The sequence below is a fragment of the Acanthopagrus latus genome, chromosome 5 (genome assembly GCF_904848185.1).
Source record: "Acanthopagrus latus isolate v.2019 chromosome 5, fAcaLat1.1, whole genome shotgun sequence".
NCBI classification, from domain to species: domain Eukaryota; kingdom Metazoa; phylum Chordata; class Actinopteri; order Spariformes; family Sparidae; genus Acanthopagrus; species Acanthopagrus latus.
The window spans coordinates 26218642-26238807 of NC_051043.1; the positions used below are offsets into that span (position 1 = coordinate 26218642).

General features: G+C 45.2%; 1 protein-coding gene across 10 annotated transcripts in view; it reads right to left on the reverse strand.

The window, feature by feature from the left end:
* The window catches only part of LOC119019449 (netrin receptor UNC5C-like), a 371539-nt gene that overhangs the window by 191807 nt on the left and 159566 nt on the right, over positions 1-20166 (reverse strand). For 3 of the 10 annotated variants that reach the window (XM_037098023.1, XM_037098022.1, XM_037098021.1), the window contains exons 6-7: positions 10213-10300; positions 9344-9943 (exon numbers count right to left, since the gene is read on the reverse strand). The exons of the other annotated variants lie outside the window; for them this stretch is intronic. In XM_037098023.1, the coding sequence (XP_036953918.1) occupies positions 9344-9461 (118 nt within the window). In that variant the 5' untranslated portion in view covers positions 9462-9943; positions 10213-10300. The remainder of the gene's footprint in view (positions 1-9343; positions 9944-10212; positions 10301-20166) is intronic. 10 annotated transcript variants of the gene reach the window in all.

The following is a 20166-nucleotide window of genomic DNA, read 5'->3' on the forward strand; positions in this document are numbered from 1 at the left end:
CTAACACCGACCGTAAAGCCGATACATTTTTTTAATCGAGCATGGGAAAACTTCGACACGGCTGCAGCTTCTCACTCTGGGCAGCACAGACCAAACTTTTCTCAGACTTCCAGCTGACCGACTCCAAGACCAGGACGAGGTAATTCTCTGCTCTAAGAGACCCACCTCCTGTTTTTAGTCCAGAGGTTGCAGCGCTTATGAAGAAAAGTAAACCTACACTTTACGGTATTAACAGTTTAGCACTTGGCCTTGGGCGCTGTGAGAGGCAGCTCGACCATCATTCTCTCAAGAAGTAAACTAAAGAGACTTCTGCGTGTCTTTCTCAATAATTGACACACACGGTGAACAACACAATACCTCCAGCTCACCTCTCTAACTGCTGTATCCTCTCAAAAAATAAAAAAAATTTTAAAAAGCCATCTTATCTTCAGCGTCTGACTCATACCTTCCTACACTTTACCCTCCGGGACTTAATCTACCAACTTGGAAACATGGATCCTCTGACCTCTAGAGGCCAGATGAGTCCCTAAACCCGACCGTCGCCGCTCATCATGGCCCAGAAACTGGATGGTTTTCAAAGCGAGTCTGATGCAAACACCAAAGCGGCCGCGCGACTCTAATTTCAAGTGGAAGTAAAATTATTCAGTCGTCCCATTTTCACTGTTGTGTTTCATCAAATCTCTCTTCCTCTCCCTCTCTCCCTCTCTCCCTCTCTGAGCGCTGTGATTAATTACTAACCCCGCAGTCGTTCTCCATCTCACTGCCGCTCCTTGATGTCCCTATAAGTCGCTGTGTCTTTCTCCCTCCCACCCGCTCTGCCTGGTTTTTCTGATTCCCTGCCTCCTTTCACCCCTGTACGATCATTTTATCCCAGAGAACAAAAGACTTCAGGAAGCGAGGGGGTTTTTTTAACAGTGGAGAGTCATTATTCTCTCTCCTTCCTCTCCACCTACAGAGCCGTCCTACCTGTGCTCCTCTGGGGGAGTGTGCATGGATAATTCTGGAAAATAACAATGTGATATTTCATCCACACGCGCGCACACACACACACGCACACACACAATGGACACACAAATGCGCCTGATCAGCAAAGTCGTGCTCATATTCATTAGCCACTTAAAAACGGCGTGTTGGAATGAATCACAGCAAACTGCTTACACGTAATCTTGTCACCCCGAGGAGCAAAATAAACCATGTTGGAGCCGGAATAAGTGAGTGGACTTGTTGTTCCATATGTGTGTTTATTATACAGTGTTTTGTGTGTGTGTGTGTGCGCCTTTGCACTGATCGGGCACAATGAAGTAACCAAACTGTAGAGTTTCTGTGCCAGGCTGTGTGTGTGTGTGCGTGTGTGTGTGTGTTTCCTAAGCCTACGTGGGGCACAGTACCGTAAATTACATCATGTCTACGGCAGGAGAACAGGCAACCAGAAACCTTTTTACAACACATGCTAAATCCCCTTTTTTCACGGCATCCTACAGAATTACAACGTGCTCTTTCAAAAAACAGGCGTAGGTCTTGTGTGTTTGTGTGCATCAGGTTTGTGTGTGCGCGCGTGTGTGTGTGTGTGCAAAGTGCAGACGTAAGCCTAAGAGGTAAAAAGTTACAGTGGTGATTATAGTAATTATGGTTTCAGGTTTATGCATATTCCTTCAGATGGACCACTAGATTACCAGACAGGTTTGGCACTGAGCGAGGGAAGGAGGGAGCGAGGGAGCGAGGAGAGAGGGGCGGGGAAGAAAAGAGTTACTGTTGGGGGGTGAGGGAGGGGTCGGCCCGAAGGAGCACGAAGAGAGTGATCTAGAGGGGAAAATGGCTAAAAAATAAAGAGTGGAGGATGTGGAGAGGAGAGAGTTACAAAAGGCGTGGAGAATGTAGCGCCGAAAAAGATACGAAGGAGAGAAAGACTAATCCTTCAGGCAGCTTCCCAACGCCTCTCAGCTTCGCTCCCTCCTTCTCCTTCCTCCTCCTCTCTCCAATCCTCTCGCCACACTCAACCAGGAGCTGAATGGGCTTTTACAGTGCAGCTTTGTTTCCTATCAGAAAAGGAGCGTGAATGTCAAATTCTCCACGCACGAAAAAAAAGGAAGGGAACAAAAAAAAACACTTTCCCTTTCCTACCTCTTTTTTTTTTCTTCTCCTCCTCCTCTCCTACTTCATTCTCTGTCACCAATTCTGAGTTTCCCTCATGTTTCTGCTCTTAACCTTATCCCCCTTTCATTTATTCTCCTCCTCCTCTCTCTCTCTCTCTTAATACAGGACAATGCCCACAACAAGCTTTCACTGGAAACAAAAAAAAGGACTCGAGTCGGAGCCTGGTGGACCCCCTGCCGCGGCACGCCGTCTTTTCTCAATGGCGGCTTAATTACATATTCATGGTGACACAAATAAGATTCTCCTGCCTCAACACACAAACACACCACGGAGCCAAAGCACCCAGCACCCATCTGCCGGGCGTGTGTCTGCACTCGAGGAATTGTCCTTCTTGAGCGGCGCACACGTATGTGGACATGTGTCGTCTTTGCATAAGTGTGTGTGTGATTTGGGCGCAGCAGAACTCACACAGAACAACACACACAAACACACACACACACCCTCGAAATATGCAGACTGTCGTGCGTACAAGCGCCATGAGCAGAAAATCTGGAGACGCAGCAGATCGGCACTTTGGCTCGAGTCCAAACAAAGTGTCGGAGGCAGAGAAGGGACGGGGGGGGGGGGGGATCAAGCTGAAGAGGCAGAAGTTGGTTTCACAGAGACAAAAAGTCTCTCCTGTAATCGCTCGTCTTCAATAAGCGCAGTGTGCCGCACATTGTTCTCCAAGCAAGTAAACCAGCCCGGGCTATTTACTGGAGGTTTTACGGTAGCAAATAAAAAGAATATATAGACCATGAAAACAGCCTAAGCTGCCGGCTGTGGATGGAGGCGAGACCTTTAAACAAAGAGATACAGGCCGAGATTTCAATGGAGAGCAGCTGGCACGGTGCGGAGCTCCATTTCTCTACCTGTCTCCTTCCTCCTTTCCTTCCCTCTCTCCCCTCCATCTATCTGGAGGCGAACTCTCTCTCCTCTCTCTCCCCTCCGGCTGACGGATGAGCTTCCACCATGTTTCTGCGACCACACAAACACACACACACACACAAACACATAATGCCCTGCTGCTCGTGGGCCCCGTCCAGAAGCACAACAATATGTCCACTGTTTGGGCCACACTCTAATTAAACAGTGTAAATCTAACTAGAGAAAGGGACAGGGTGGAGAGAGACAGTAGCAGAGGAAGAGAATAATAAAAAAAAAAAAAAGGGAGCTAAAAAGTGAGCGAGGCGCACAGAATGTCAGAGGTAGCAGATGGGAACGAGAGAAAGCAGGACAGAGAGAATGAGAGCTGGAGTCAGGCAGAGAAATGGGGACAAATGACAGGAGAGAGGAATTGAGACGATGGACAACAGCACAGAAATCTGTGGCCTGGCACTCGGTGGCATCGATTCGCTGAGCCCAACTGTTTATTATGGGAATCAAAAGACGCCCAGTTTTCTCTCTGCAGCAGGCTGCAAAAAGTAACAGCGAGAGGATCGTTTGCTCTCCCTCAAAGAACGTCAGGGTTTTGTTTTTTTTTCCCTCGACTGTGACGGCAAAGGCAAGACAGAACTTTCAGCCACTCCACGACCAGGCTGATACGTTCACACGCTGGTTTTTAACATGTACGTGTGTATTTCATACGCATGTAGAGAATATTATAAGTCCCTTAAAACAGAGTATTTGAAAATCTCATTCCAGGTTAAAGTTATTCAGACACTCTGTTTGCAGATAGACGGGCACAAACTGAGATTTTGGGAACGATGACTTTGGTCTTTGGTGAAATCACTTATGTTTTATGATTATTTGAGTTTGAATGTTAAGGACTGGGCCTATTACTGACTATATATCCAGTGTTTAACTCTTTACAACATACAGAACAGTCGACCTGCATACAGTTACAACATATACTTTTAATGGTGCTGGTTGCTGGTGACTAAACACCACTTTCTTTTCACACACTTTTGTACAGAGCAGTGATGACGAGTCCCATTTTTTTAATTTTTTTATTCTGTTCTCATTCTGACCTTGTTCAGTTCTTGTTGTCCTTGTTCTGAGCTGCATGTCTGTCTGTGCAAGTACACTGAGAGCGATTTAAAAACAGTAAAGTCCTTATTCTCAAACACATTCTTATCTCTAAAGTCACATAATGATAATGAACTAACAAAACATCTCCATCTGTTAACTTTTTTTTGTCTTTTTGTTTAAAAAACACCAAAAAACTGCTTTCCACTTCTTGCAGCGGAGGACTGCATGGGACCAGTGGGAACTATATAGTAGGCCATTGATTGGGAACAAACAGCGTTGTCTCAGCACGCCCTCCCTGCACACACACACACACACATACACACAACTAACTAAAACAAAAAGCCTGGAAATGAGAGCCCCAAATGAGGCCTTAGGTTTCGCAGGCCATGAAAAATTCATAATTCCAGATCTTTACATGAAACTCTAGAAGGAATTAGCCCTGACAGCAGGAGACGCTGGGAATCAGTTTCAGAACATTTAGCTTCTCCTTACTCCTTCGCCCCCCACCCGTCTCTTTTGTGTACGTGCGCGCCCGTAGACACAAAATGCACACCCGTAGAGACACACACATATACACAAAGGGACGCATTCTTGTGTTCCATCCTGGGTTTTCCCCCGCCGAAAGAGAGAGAGAGATAGTATGTGGCGCAGGCACACACCGCTCGCAGCTTTGTCGACACAGCCGCTTGAAAAACCACACTTGTGCCTTCAAAACTGGATCCCGTCCCTGCTTTCCACCAAGAAAAAAACATGTCAGCAAAGTTTTTCTGTCGCAACACAAACAAGCCACGTTCAGGCCCCTGATTTCTTGGAAGGGGCAGCGCTGTAATTGCCATGTGTTCCCAGTAAACCATACATCCGATGCACAGAAATGTCGGCGGACAGAAGGTGGAGCATTTATACAGTCTGACATCTAAAATCTGCTGGAGTGGATGGATGAACATGCGAGGCCGCAGGCTGGAGGAGAGAAAAGAAGGGTCAGTAATCCATTCAGCAGTTAACAGAGAATGCAGAGTGAAAGGACAGAGAGATAAAGAAAAGGCCGGTGGATAAATATAAGTAAAGTAAGTACGTCTGGACGAGTGTGCAAGGTTTTCATAGAAAAAAAAAAAAGAAAAAAAGAGAGAGAAGGCAGAGAGGTTGAGGGAAATCTGCCATCACTCGGCTTCTGCTAACAGCAGGAGGGTCTTCTACACAAAACAACCCCAGACACGGTCAAAGACTTCCATTCACACACTCCTGTGAACGTCTGTCCGAGCACACACACACACACACACACACACACACACACACACACACATTAGTACACTCACACACGCAGAGAACACAGACAGAATGCAGCATTGTTTGACCACAGACATATCTCGCTGTGTGTGTGTGTTCTATGCGTGAGTGTGTGTGTGTGTGTGTGTGTGTGTGTGTGTGGCAGTCAGTCAGCTTGTCAAGTCCTAGTGGAGTGATCAAAGCTGGTACAAACCACCCAGAGAGATCTCTCCCTTCCTCATCCATTCATCCTTTTCCCTCCCTCCCTCCTCCTCACTCGCTCGCTCTGATACAGAAAAAGCATCAAATTTACCCACATAAAACCTGCGCAGCCAATCGCATTGCGCCGGCTGCAGCTGCGCAGCCAATCAAATTGGCCTATTTAGTTCCAATAATTCCCAGCTGTCCCCCTACGAGCACTACTGAACCCTGGATGGCTGCAGTGCACCATGGGACAGGATCAGAGCATAATGGGAGACAGCATGGGAGCTCTGGCAATATCATAATGCCAAGCGCGCACACACACACACACGCAACAAAAACACCATGTGAGCTCTGCTGGAGCAACGTTGCCAAGTTGACACACACATGTCGAAAATCACACAGTCTCCCACGTATAGACATTCTGGTGCGGACACACACGTATGCAGAGAAGCACACACACACACACACACACACACACACACAGCGCCGCAGGAGTTCTCTGAGAACACCCCCGAGCTGCCAACTTTATGAACACAAACACACACACATGCCCACACAACACAGGTTCACACATACACACCTACACACCCACCTGCGCTGACAAACTCGAACACACAGACCCACAGTTTTATTTCAAAGTGTGTCGCTTTAAATCAGCCTTCTAGTTCAAGAATAACAATTTACATAAAGTGGAAATAAACCCTTGAGGGAACGGTTGTTTAATCTGAAAAAAGCGCTTCAAATCACAGAAACTTGAACATCCGTAGTATTAAAAAAAAAAACAGCTGGCAAACTGTGGAATCTAAAATGGCCGTGTAACGCAGAAACACAGCGAATGTTTTGCGACTAACACCACACAGCAGCTTGAATTTCACAACCTGGCCGCATCGCCGCTTAGTCATCACAAAAAACAAGGGGACTTTTCAGACCTTGCAGAGTGATCTTGACACCCATTCATCCCAGATCAGATGTGAGGAGGCTTAGCTAATGGCTTTTTAATAGGCCGAGAGGCTCGAGGGTGGGTGGGGCTTCGCCGGGACGCCTGACACATGCACTCAACCTGGCATGAGAGGATCTCAGCTAACACTCTCCCCTCGCCGTGTGTGCAGACGAGAGACCTTTCCATAGCGTAACAGGGTTCCTATAGGCCGGCAGAAAAGATGACTTCATGCCAGATTAAATGACTGAGTGCTAAAAAAAGGTCCATAATTAAAAGCTGAGGAGGGACCTGGATGTAAAAGTGGAACAACTTGGAGTGAGTTCATTTTGTGTGGGGCGAGAGTGGTTTTCTAAAATGGATTTCTTTTTTTTTTTCTAAAAAGCTCCTGAAAATGTTTGAATTTTCGAGGGTTCTCATCCTCCGTCATCATCGGGACTTGAATCCTCGGCGGTGCCAGCATCACTTCCACAAACATCATTAGTCATTAGACCTCGACAGCAAAACTCTGGCTATTAAAACTTCTCAGACCGCATATTCAACAGTGCAGTTGAACTGGAGGCAACAACCGGCCATAAGAGACTCAATTATGCATGAGCAGAATGATTCGGTTAAAGCAACCATTTGTGTTTTTCCACTCAAAGACAAAACAAAACAAAATGAAATAAACGCATAGGGGCGGACGAGGTTTGTTATTTTGGAGGAGGATCTCCACCTGAATAGATCGAGCACAAGAGAGGATGAGCCACACACACACACACGCACACACACACACACTCCCCACTCAGTGAGGGTCAGTGTGTTTGTGTGTTCGGGCCCCATTCAATAGAACAACTAATGGAGTGACTCCTTGCTGCAACAAAGCAAACCAAGCTTCAGAGAGATGAGTCAAGACGTTCGGAGCGGAGGAATAACAGACGGGAACATGAGAGACGAGCCTCAGACGAGGAGGGAGAGGCAGAATCAAGAGCAAAAAACACATCACAGGAGTGTGGGAATCTGCAGAGATCAGGGGGGGGAGAGAGAGTTTTAGTTTCCAATTATCAGATTTCTCTACCAAAAGTCGAATTGAGCTGCGCGTTTGGTTGGCGAGGTGCAATCTTACCAGCGGTGGCTGAGAGCCTACTCAAATTGTGTCCCTAAATTGCGAGGTATTGATTTAACAGTAAACCAATAGAAGAGCGGTCATAATGAATATCGGTGGGTGTTGCTTGAAATGTTGCTCCCCCCGGGGGCGGCGAGAGAGAAGGTGGCAGCGACATCATGTCCAATTACAGCCCCAAATTCGGGCACAGAAACCCAGGGCCAATCAGCAACGTCGATACCAATTTACTGCCTACGTTTTTTTTGTTTTTTTTCTCCCTGGTGGAGGCTGTGCGAGCGGCTGTACCCTTTAAGAGGCTCTCAAGTGGAGGTTTAAGTTGTAATATATATGTATGATGGAGGGCAAAGATCACAGCAACACTGACTCTGGGAGGCACATTAGAATATGAGGCATGCAGACTATAATAGGAGGGGATTACATCCACCAGGAGTGCTCATGATAAGGTCAAACTGTGCAGGTTAGTGAGAGCATACAGGGGAGAATGTGTGTGTGTGTGTGTGTGTGTGTGTGTGTTCAGGAGCTGGGTGGAACAAACACAGAGGTTGGACACTTCTGGATGAACATTAACAAGCCACAAGTTCCTCCCTGGGAAGGTCACCGGCAGGGTGACGGCCTGTCTCCTCTCGCCCTCAGCTCGCACTGTGAGCAGTCTGAGAGATGGGTGACAAACGTGTGAAGCCGGGCTGCTTGTTCAGGATTCATGCGAGCCTGTGACCTGCGACATCCTCCACAAAACAGCGTCACTCCTCAGAAATATCACTTTAATATTCCTGTTATGGCTCAGCCGGGGGGGATTACAGTGGAGGGGAGAGCACAACACCTCATCATTTTAACAGCGTGGTATTTTTTTTAAAAAAGCACCCATATGTTTGTCTGCTGTGGATGATGCCGGTGAGTTGATGATATTGTGGCGTTTAATCTAAAGTCTCTCTGAGAGACTCCAAGGTTTGTTTTTTTCCTGCTGAGGTTGGTGTAATTGCCTTTTTACGCAGCTGGCGGCTGTGAGTGTTTGTGACTCCTGATCAATTTATTTATTTTTTTCCTCAATTGGAGCCTCAGTGTTTGCCAAGTGCTCCTGCAATGACACATTATGGTCGCCAGATCGTGGACTCCCCAAGTCACAAACCTACATCTAACTGCAACATCGGACCTGAAAACACATCCTAACGAGAAAAATCACTGCAATGTTTAAGTCTCTCTCTGTCTTTTTGCAGCCACAGTCGGATTTATCTGGCTCTCAGCGGCGGGTCGGGATTATATTTCCCTCACGGTCTTTTCTTAAATTAACCATGTAGTTATCTGTCTTTTCTAACATAATCAGCCGTCGTTCCTCGTTTTTCCTCAGACGTGGAGAAACGTGAGTGAGCTGCGAGTTTCCCCCCCTTCAGTTTCCTCACTTCGAGCATCGCCTGCTGGAAAAATGCGCAGGTATCCGTCTGCATGCGGTGAGCACCCCGAGACACTGACCGCAAACCACCCACTCATCAGCACCAGCTCAGTTTAAATGGAAATATGACCACACATTAAAAAAAAAAAAAAAAAAAAAGTAGATCTCCTCCTCCGGCAGGAACTCCTTCTCCCTCCCCGCCTCCTGTGAGACACGCCGCCGCGTCCTCACAGCCGCATCTCGGCCGTGAGGAGGGAAAAAAAAGCTCTCACCGCTTTGGGAACAATCAAGGTGTATTTAACAGAAGAAGAGCTCCGAGAGAAGACGCGCTCTGCAGCCTTACCTTGGGCGACTCCTCGGTGTGCGAGCACCAGGAGAAGCAGGATCCCCGGCGTGGCGCACATCCTCACCAAGCTGCAAGCCCCGCGTCCTATTCCACTTCTCTGTCCACTTCTGCCCATGACAAGCGACGCGTAAAACGCATAAACACACACAAAAAACAAAACTCCTCGGTCCACGGCGGGGGAACTGAGAAACCCCCCTTCCCTTCCACCACAAGGGTCTGCTGATCAATCAAACGAGTTTAAAAAAAAAATAATCAGAAAAAAAAAAAAATAACCAGAAAAAAAGCTGCGGATATCGCCTCCAGTCCCGGTGTGAGTCTGAGTCCGCCTCAGGAGGCGCAGGTGAAGCTGTGAGAGGAGGAGAGGTGGTGGAATCACTCGTGTGAGCGGCACTGCTGCCTCGCCACTGAGCTCTGCTCGTCTCTCTCCGTGCGCTCTCTCCTTCTCCACTCTCTCCGTTTACGCAGAGAGAGAGAAATGCCACCGCCCTCTGGCTACAACACTAGACTCTCTATTCCTCCCGCTCCGCTCCGCTCCGCTCCGCGCTGCCTGCCTCGGTCCCTGTTTCCTTCCTGCTCCGCACTTTAATAACACAACATCTGAATTAAAACATAAATAAAATAAAGTCACTTAAAAACACCTGACAGTTTTTTTTTTTTACTTGTTTTGACACATTTAGGTTAAGCACCACAGTAACCTACTTATCTTTTAGATTTTCTTGACTTTTACGCATTTTTGTTTCTGTTGTTTCGAATCTTGCGCAGTATTGTCATGAATTAAACTATGCGCCAAGTGTTTTCTGAGGTTGTTTCCCTTTTATTGTCTCTCCTCTCTGCGCGCCTATGAGAGTACATGCGCCTGTAATTACCGCCGGTGAGGAGCAAAACCAGAGAGCCACGTTTTCTCCAACGGATCACCGACTGATGTCTGCCCCCTGACGGCCACGTCCGCCGGACCTGCAGAGGACGCACAGAGAGGCACAGCTCCTCAACACAGCGGTGTAGCAGCCAAATGACATTTATGTGACAAAATAAATAAATGATGTAAGCTTGTATAACTGGGTTATGAAATGTTACACAAACAATATATAATAGCAATTTATGAAGGATTTATCTCTTGGTGATCGTGTGTATCGACCAGCTGGACCATTTACTGTGTAATCACCATTATATTGGAGGTCACTCACCTTTACTGGGTGACTGAGAAAAGATATTAATTTAAACAGACACGAACATATAAGTGAGTTCAGATGTCTAAAGAGTCCAAAAGCTCAACAAAAGAACATTTTACAGTAAGTTGATTTTCCCGGACTTCCTTCACCGCGACCACAACTAAGTCGCTGCGCTGCACAACGATGGAGATTCTTTCCTGTCTCAGCCACATCCTCTCCAAACATGCAGGCCGCTGGTTTGTTTTTCGTGTCGCTATCCCACATTTCCACATATTTACGTCCACGCAGCTGTAAATCAGTGCTGCTTAATTTCTGTTCAGTCATCGCGACCACCGCGTAGAACCCCACCGTCACCTTGAAACACCCCAAGAAAAAGACAAACATGTTAGTGGCCGGGGGTATAAACTCGAAAACATATTTGTGTGAGTTTGGAGCAAACACACACACACACACACACACTCTTCCTGCCACCATAACTCTCCACAGTGTTGCTGCAGTCATTTGAGCTGCACAGCCTGGATCATGCATTGTAAATGGCAATAGTAAAATATGTGCTTGGTGCCATTTGTCACCACAGCAGCCCCACAGTTCAGTGACTACCACTGGAAGTAGCTGCTACCCGCAGGGACCTGTAAAAGCCTTTTTATTCTGCCACTTTATTGGGAATGGGAAAGCAATAAGTTACACTCGAAACATACGGCACACTTGGATATGGATCAGCACTTACGCCGGCAACAGTGGATGGCGATGGGATTTTCATGGTTCCACGTGGTTGAATGACACATATATACTTTATATTCACGGTCAGCGACTTAAACATAATATTTAAGTAGTGCGTTACATGACAGTCTAGACAGATCATTTTAATACTGTGTTGAAGCTAGAAAAATGCATATATTTTAATTTCATAGGAACTACCGCCTGCCAGATTCATTTGAGGACAAAATCCCAGTGGAGACGGTCGTCAGAGTGTTTGTTGGATCATCCACAGAGAAGAGAAACGCTGGCAGAGTCAGTCTGTTGATTGTTGGATGAAATTGTTTTGGAATTTAGTACAGACGGCACATAACATCTCACCTCGTGTCACCAGTGTTGCCACGTCTCTCGTATTTGTCTGATAATTTTGCCCTGTGTACAATTTATGATCAATAAAGGCAAAACAGCCACACAGTACAATAATTTGAGCAGTTTGTAAAGCTTCTATTAGGAGTCAGTTTCAGCGTCAGCTGTCCATGTTTCAATTAATGTCTTGACATGATCAGGTGAGCTTTGTATGCTCATGTCGAGTTGTTTAAAATGTTCGAGTAAGCCCTGTTTTTTTTATTTCATTAGCTTAGTCGTCATTGTTTCCATGCTGAACATGAACAGGCTTCCAGTCCAGTCTTGTAATTTGATTTTGTAGAATATTACCAAAACTGATGGAGCTATGGATCATGAGCAACATCGGCTTGCTAGAAAAAAAAAAGATGTGGGTGGATTTGTCGGTATCTAAAAATTACTTATAAGTATTCTGTAATGTGTTTACACCCAGTCAGTCTTGTGGTTAAGACTCATATCTGCAAATTTTCCCCAAAACACGAACATTTTAAGCCTCTGCTACGATAGTTTAACATTAACACATTTAAAATAACTACTGGACAGATCACGTGATGTTTGGTACACATCTGCGTCTCTCACAGGGTGGACTGTAATCACTTCCCTGCTGGAAAAAAAAAACAGCATAGACCAGCAGCAAAACTAAGACAACATATACTGGTCTTGCTGGTGTTTTGGTGCTGGTCTGGTTTTTCCAGCAGGGTTTGGTGATCCCTCAATGTTTTCATGCTAATACCTTTTTAATGGTTTTATGACAAGTACCAGAAACAACTAATGATGTTCCCATTAGCCTTAGCTGCACTGCTGCAAATGTTAGCATGCTATCAAGCTAATCTAATGTGCCGTGTGTTAGCATTGTGAGCGTGTTAGCATTCTGCCGTTAGCATACAGCACAAAGCACCACTGTGGGTAAGAACAGCCTCCCGGAGCTGCAAGAAAAGCCTGAGTGTTGCTCAACAACAGATACATTCAAGACAGGAAGTAAATTTGCACCGCTGGATGTAAGAGAGACACCGAGCAGCATCGACTGCGGATCTTTTACCCTGTTGCTCAGTTCAAATGTGAGTTTAACATAGTGGTAGTTCAGGCCCACTGCATATTCTCACATTCACACTGAGGCAGACGGGCCACTATAGCATTTATTTTAAACGATGAGTGTGATTCGGGTTCCTCCTCCTCACTTTTCACAGTTTGGATTGTTATTTCCACCACTGCGAACTCCTCCACTTAAAGCTGACAGAATTCAGACTGCAGTGTGTGTGTGTGTGTGTGTTGCCCCTGTCTGGCCCCAGAGCCCACCAGTTCTACTTTTAACCGAACCCCCCGTGGACTTTGTCCCACTGTCTCCTCCTCGTTTCGTTTGAATGTGAGAATCATCAAAGGTAATCCAGCATCACTTTTTTTTTTTTTTTCTCCTTCGTGTTGATCATCTTTGCAGAGGTAGATATTCAGCATGTCGACAGCTGAACACATTTCCCCATCGCCTGTGCCTGTAAAATGTCTCATCAAAGACACAGCGATAATGAGAGGGACAGATGGATGACAGCGGAGGAGACATTAGAGGAGAGCATCACCTTGATAATGCAAAAGGATGAAAGAAAGGTATGTCGCAATGTACAGAACAGCCATAATTAAAAAAAAATAAAGAGAGAAAAGTTTTGTATTTCAAACGTGTGCTGTTGGCAGTGTGCAACATTTCCATTAATGTCAAACCGGTGTGTTCAGCACAGAAGTTTCTTTAGATAGGAAAGATGAAGGGACGTTCCACGGGAAATACATTTAAGTGTTTTCTTTCCAAGTTAGATGAGAGGACTGATGCCGCTCTGATGTCGGGCACAGTGACTTCCTGGAGTCTTGTTGCCACCATCAGGTTGCTAGGCAACCAGCGGAGACCTCATGAACAGCCGTGTGAAACCAAAAACTTGTCGGTTTTTAACAATCTGTACCGATCAAACGAACGATATAAAACGTGTTAAGCAGACTTTAGAGGTGCCAGCAGGCAGACTGTGTTATCTTTGGACAGAGCTAGACTGGCTGTTTTCAGTCTCTATGCTAAGCTAAGCTAAGCTAAGCTAGTCAGCTGCTGCCTGAACACAGGAGTGATATTGATCTTCTCACCCAACACAAGTCAAGCTCACTGTATGTCCAACCAGATCCTGAACCAGCTTCACAGGTGCAGTACAATGAAATAAGTATATAAGTTCATAAAGATGGTCATGAATTACGTAAACGTTATCATCATTTTGATGAGATTAGAGTATGAGACACACATAACTCATAACTCTTAAGTGAGGTGGATCCATTCAACAGAGTTTGTAACTTTTTGAAACACGCCAACCTCACATGGAGGTCGGCCGGGTGTGCAGAGGTGGGAGACTTCAGATTAGATGTGAGGAAAACAAATCTGTGAAAGTGTGCGTTGTTCTCCCTGTCTGAACTCTCACTGCGTCTCTCTCCGGATCTCAACAGGTATAGATTACATCCAGCAGATCACTAACCTTCACCTGAACGCTCACAGTGACAGTGCTGGAAACAGTCGCACCCCCGCCTCCGACAGATAAAAGCAATTAGCGTGAATGTACGAGTTATTTAGTCTTAAAACACACGTCTGAAACTGTTTCTGACACATCGGCTTCGGGAAAATGAACAGTCCGGAAGTGAAAGTGCAGTGTGGAGTAACTAATTAAACCCAGCAGGAATCTCCATTATTCCTTGCCTCGTAATCAAAAAAAAACATTTTATAATTGGAAACACACAATACAGTAGAGGTGAAAATTTGTGACCGGAGCTATGTGTGTTGTCTGAGAGTTTTAATTTAATTAAAAGTGTGTGAAGCATCTCAAACGTCCTGTTCTCGCGGTGAAGTTGACGACTTCACACGCTGATTGAAATCACTGAATAATTTGCTAACAAGATGAATTAATGGCACACACACAAAAATACATAAATGAGAATCATTATTCAACTTTTGCTCGTCTTTGTTCATTTGATTATGCTTTTTGAAAACGTTCAGCGCTCTGCTCCTCACAGCGACTGGCAGAGGGTTCACAATGAGCAGCCATCAACCAGCGTGTTGCTTATGAATGTTTCAGCCTGAGTGATCACATCGACTGTGGACTTTCATCATTCCAGCAGTCCAGTTTTGGAGTCAATGAGAGTCATGAGAGCAACAGAAATGTTGCCACGGGCCTCGAGCAAAAGACTGGAGGACACAATCACGATCGTTGCACTTTCTGGCAATCAAACGCAATTAAAAAATACACCGTGATGTGTGTCGAGAGCGTGTTTTAGTGGGATTCCTTTTTCTAAAAGAGGCGCCGAGCTCGTGCCGCTTTCCTCTCACTCATTGAAGAGACTGAAAGAGACACTCAGTTCCTCGGGAAGTTAAACTTGTGACAAGCTCACATTACCTCCCTCCTGTCTCCTGTCTCGTAATATTAGTCTTTTGTCTCTCTTCTAGCTTCCAACCTGTAGAGGTTCAACATGCTGTCATGTGTGCCATTTCCTGTGCTATCTCTATTGTATGCTACAGCAGAAGCGGGCCCCCGCGGGGGTGACTAGGTTTAATCTCTTTAAGCAGTTACATAATGGCCCCCAGTTCACGTTTTAATCAGCGAAACGATGGCTGCACCCAGGGACGAATAATCACATCTATAACTTTCTAATCTAATATCCAGCTACATTCAAGTGGATTAGAGAGGAGCGGCGAGGGAGAGGAGGGGCACAGGTGGTACACCTCGATGTGAGCGAGTGTTTGCAGGAGGATTTATTCGCGTGTTATTTGGAGATGGAGAGAATGAGACTCGGGATGTGGCTGTCTGGCGCTCGGCACGTGTGCGTCTCCCCGTCCCTCTATTGAGAAACACGCTGTCCATAATATCAATCCTCTCAGATCGCTTTAGATTTCAGTCGTCCGGCGAGGTTGTTTGGTGATGAGTACTGACAATCTCATTCCCTAGATGGCTCTGTGTGACCCGCGCCCGTACACGGGCCGCAACATCGCCGCGGGGGAACAAAAGTGAATCAAGAAATTATCCAGACAGACAGATGGGCGGGCAGACAGACAGACAAGGAGAGAATGTATCAGAGTCATCAAATTGAATTGTTTCCTGACATACACACACACACACACACACACACACACACACACACACACACACACACACACACACACACACACACACACACACACACACACACACACACACACACACACACACACACACAGGAGGATTTAGCAGGAAATACAAACTGCTGTGGCTACAATAAAGTAATTGAAAGTTCCAGTCAGCATGTGATCTCATAGGCAGTAAAGAGTGTATTACACATTTATCATAAAAATAACGTTGTTTGTACTTTTATTTGTTTACATAACTACAATCTGTGTAATTGTCTGAAGGGGAAAAACATCAGAGAGCATGAAGAAAAATCAATGCGACGCTCATTTCTTGATTGTAAGCCGGCCCGTTTCCTCCTCATCACCGCGGTGACATCGTCCAAATGCATCGTTAATCTTTAGCGATAATTAAACATGAAAGCCAATAAAACTCCTCCAGCTCAATGAAGTGTCAAAAGGGTGAAACCACTTTGAAGGCGGACGTCATATAAGTGGGATATTGTACAAATAAGAAAACATATAGTTTTATGAAAAGGAAACGAACAAAGCAAGGACATACGGGCAGAACTCTGACGACGTGAGAAACAAAGCGGACAGGAAGACGCACGGCGATGGAGAAAAAGGCAGCCTTTTGAAAAACAGATCTAACTCTCGTCAGTCAAAGAACATCAAGTTGGTGTGGTAATTGAGAGTGAACAGATCAAGAGGCTCTCTGTGGTAATGTCAAGTATCTTTACTTATGCTCAAAGACTAAGTGGCATACTTTGAATGGATACTTGTGAGGCAGTGCGGCGGGCTTTAGATACAAAGGCTGACACGTGTGCACATGAATAATGCAGACGTTCCTCAGAGTTCTCGCAGGTGTGCGTTTGTGCGCCTGTCCTCGCGCACTCTGTCACCTTTCTCTCCTGATGTCTGCACGCTGATGAAGAGATCAGACGGGTAAAAATCGGACGCCAAGACGCGACTGCCCATGAACAGCACGGTGGGGCAGAACTTCCTGCGGCTGGTGTCTGGATTGTGACACTTGGCGGCACCAACCAACATGCATTAACCGTTATTAGCTACCAAGAAAGTGACATTAAGCTAGCAAACGTGCTGTATGTAAACAATGCTCGATTTAAACTATTATGCAAATGGTCAAGAGAGGAAAATGGACTCATTTGATCAGGCCCCAAGAATGCACATAATGAGAAACAAACTTTTATATTTACATATCTATTTTTTATTTATTTGTATTTCAGCATTTTTAATTATTGCCCCTTTTAATGATTTAGCCACTGCATTAAAGTCTTTTTGGAATTTTCTCCTCATCTCCTGATATTTTTATTTTTGGAGTGCCTGGATTTAAATAAATAAATAAAAAAATAAATCATTATAAACAAACTTAACAACTCAACAGCTGAGTCACACTGCACCTAACCATGCACCACTGAAGCATAAAAAACAGGTACAATCAGGTAGACATCATGGTTGCCAATTAGCATCTCTTTTCAAGTTACAAAAAGGGCAAAGCCGTCGCCGTCACATCTCAGCAGGGAGGAGAAGCAAACGAGGACGAGACCGCGGCAGATTTCCTCTCTCCGCCACATTTTTCGGTCCAAGAGTGCTAAAATACGAGACATCAGCCGGATAACTAATGTGTCCCCGCTTCGTCCGATAACGTCTGATCTACAAATACACCAACACTATTAGTGGCGATGGTCTAATTTACTTAATTATCCGACAGTTTTCCAGGGGATCTTCAGTCAAAGCCAGGGTGTGAATCCCGGCCCTCAGCCCAGAGCCAATCCAGGAAAAGACTCCATCACTTGATCGACTGTATTTTCCCTGATTCAGTTTACAACAAGTGTGTGAAGATGCACGATTATTTTCAGACCTCTGTTGGAAAAATAAAACCTCTTGTGTCTAGTAGCAGAAGGATACTGTCAGAGAGCACTGGAGACAGAAGAGAATCCCAATATTTTGGGTGGTGTAGATACTGACTTTTCTGAGCTAACTGAGCTTTAACACATGGGAAGAACGAGTATAAATGTACAAACGTGTTTTTAATAATTCACTCAATTTCAGTGGCAGATGATAAGTCATGAACAAAGTAACTGACAGACTGATAAGAGAAGTGGTGCAGAAAGCAACAATTTCCCAGCGGGTCTGGAGCTACAAGCTGGCATGTCTGTGAATATGCTTCCCTCATGTCAGGCCTGTCGCCACACATGCTGAGCAGAAGGATGTTCTTGTTGAAAGCTATTATTTACAGCCTGCGTTTTGTTATCATCCATACAAGCTCCAATTCTGAAGGAAGAGAGAGATTTGTACTGCGCAAAAATGGCTGACAAAAATAACAATTAGTGTTCCCTCAGACCACTGGTGAGATGGAGACGCAGGAGGATTAAAGGGCGTTGAAGGCCACACTCGAGCCTTTTCCACCAGATTAGCTCCGGTTCTTGAGCCACTTCCATTTTAAGATTTTTGAGACTTTTGAGTCAACGAGCGCTTGTTTCCAAAAGTTTTTTTTTAGCAGAAGCATTATGATCAAGGATGTGTCCTGAACAACCCTCATGATATGACACACATACTCCGGTTCCCACTTCAAGTGAAGAGAAATCTGCTGTGTTTTGGTTCCAGCTGGAGACTTTCAGGGCACCGAACCAATTTATATCAGGTTGGAATGGAACCACTTTTGGTTGTTGGAAAAGGATGGTGTTTTGTTTCAACGTTTTTTTTTTTTTTTCTTTTTCTTTTGGACTTGTAACACCAAAAACTTGCAACCAAAAGAATGGAGATGAAGAAATAAATTAACATCCTAAAGAAGGATCCTGTTTGTAGTGAACGTCTTTGAAGCCTCATAAGAGGACGCCGCAGAGTCGCGGCCAAACAGCATTCTCTGTCCCACCACAGCCGTTTGACAGATCCAGCTCTGTCATGCAAGAGGAGGCTGGATACCCACCATCTGCCTCTGCTGCCTACCCGAATATGCCACCCTGCTGTACCACGGGTCAGTGGGTGGTCCCATTTCACTGTGGCATGGGCGCTATGAAGGATTTTATTACCCAAGCACAAAGCTCAGGCACAGCCAGTGGAGAAGCTCAGATAAAAGCCCGTTTGTGATTCTCTGGTGTGTGTGATGATATTAAAAATACATATGACTTATGATATCATCTAAAACATTCTCCGGATCGGCTTTCTGCTTTGTTTCTGTGTGTGAAAACGTTCATCAAAAGATTGCAGCCAATTGTTTTCCACCTCGCAGCGTTTTGTCAGCAAACACTGCTGAAATGTTGACACCACAGCAGTTCGGTAACTTGAGCATTTAACACTGCTCGTTCAATAAAAGGTGAATTTCAATTGCTGCGTTAACAGCCTACATGCACAAAGTCTGTCTCCAAGGCATTTAAATATGATTAAGCCATTTGGGATTTCAACTAATCAGAATAAAACTACTTTTCTGATTCTACTGCAACATTTCTGTGTGATATATTGAGTCTCACAGGGCTGCACTCACACTGGAGGGTCTTCTTCCCCTGAGTGACAACATGTGTTTTAAATCTGATCCTCTCTAAATTCACTTCATCACCTGAAATGTAGTGAGTGATCATGTTATTTGAAACCCAAGAACTGGTGGCACAATTTGTTATAGGATTAACTCCGGCTAAGGCGAGGGAAAAGATTGTGATTCCGGTAATTTGTTAACAAAACAATGAGCCTCAAAGAAATCAAAATAAAAGGGTTTCTTTGGCTCTTTGGCTGCAGCTCAGGAGGCAGAGCGGGTCGTCCAGCACTCGGAGGGTCGCTGGCTCGAATCCCTGGCTCCCCCAGGCTGCATGTCAAAGCATCCTTGAGCAAGATACTGGACCCCAAATTGCTCCTGATGAGCAGTTGGCACCTTGCGTGGAAGCCTCTGCCATCAGTGCATGAATGTGTGTGTGAATGTGACAAGTGAGTGGTCAGTAGACTGGGAGAGTGCTACCAAAATGAGCAAGTTTCATAAAAAAAGAAAAAAAAAGAGAAAAGAAATCCTGTAATAGATTAAACTTGATACAAACCAGAACTTTATTTCTAACCCATAAACTGTAGAATTTAATACTGTAGATAAGAACATGTACATGGTGGGATAATCTTTCCATAGCATGATATACACTGAAACCAGTAAACCAGGACAACCTCACTTGCAATTTTATGTACTAAAAAGTGTTTGTACCTGTAACAGGACGCGGGCATGTTTTCCGATCATGTGCCTCTTCGACAGGCGGCTCCTGGAGACATTCTGAAATGACATTCTGAGAGAGATGTCACGCTATCGCTCAGATCTCCTCTGCCATATTTCCCCGGAGGAAAACTCTTTGCACCTTTACAAATGACACTTCAATTTATGTGTGTGCACATGTGTGTGTCCAACCTCTTGTTGCTAACACACAATAGGTTTAGCACAGACTTCAAGA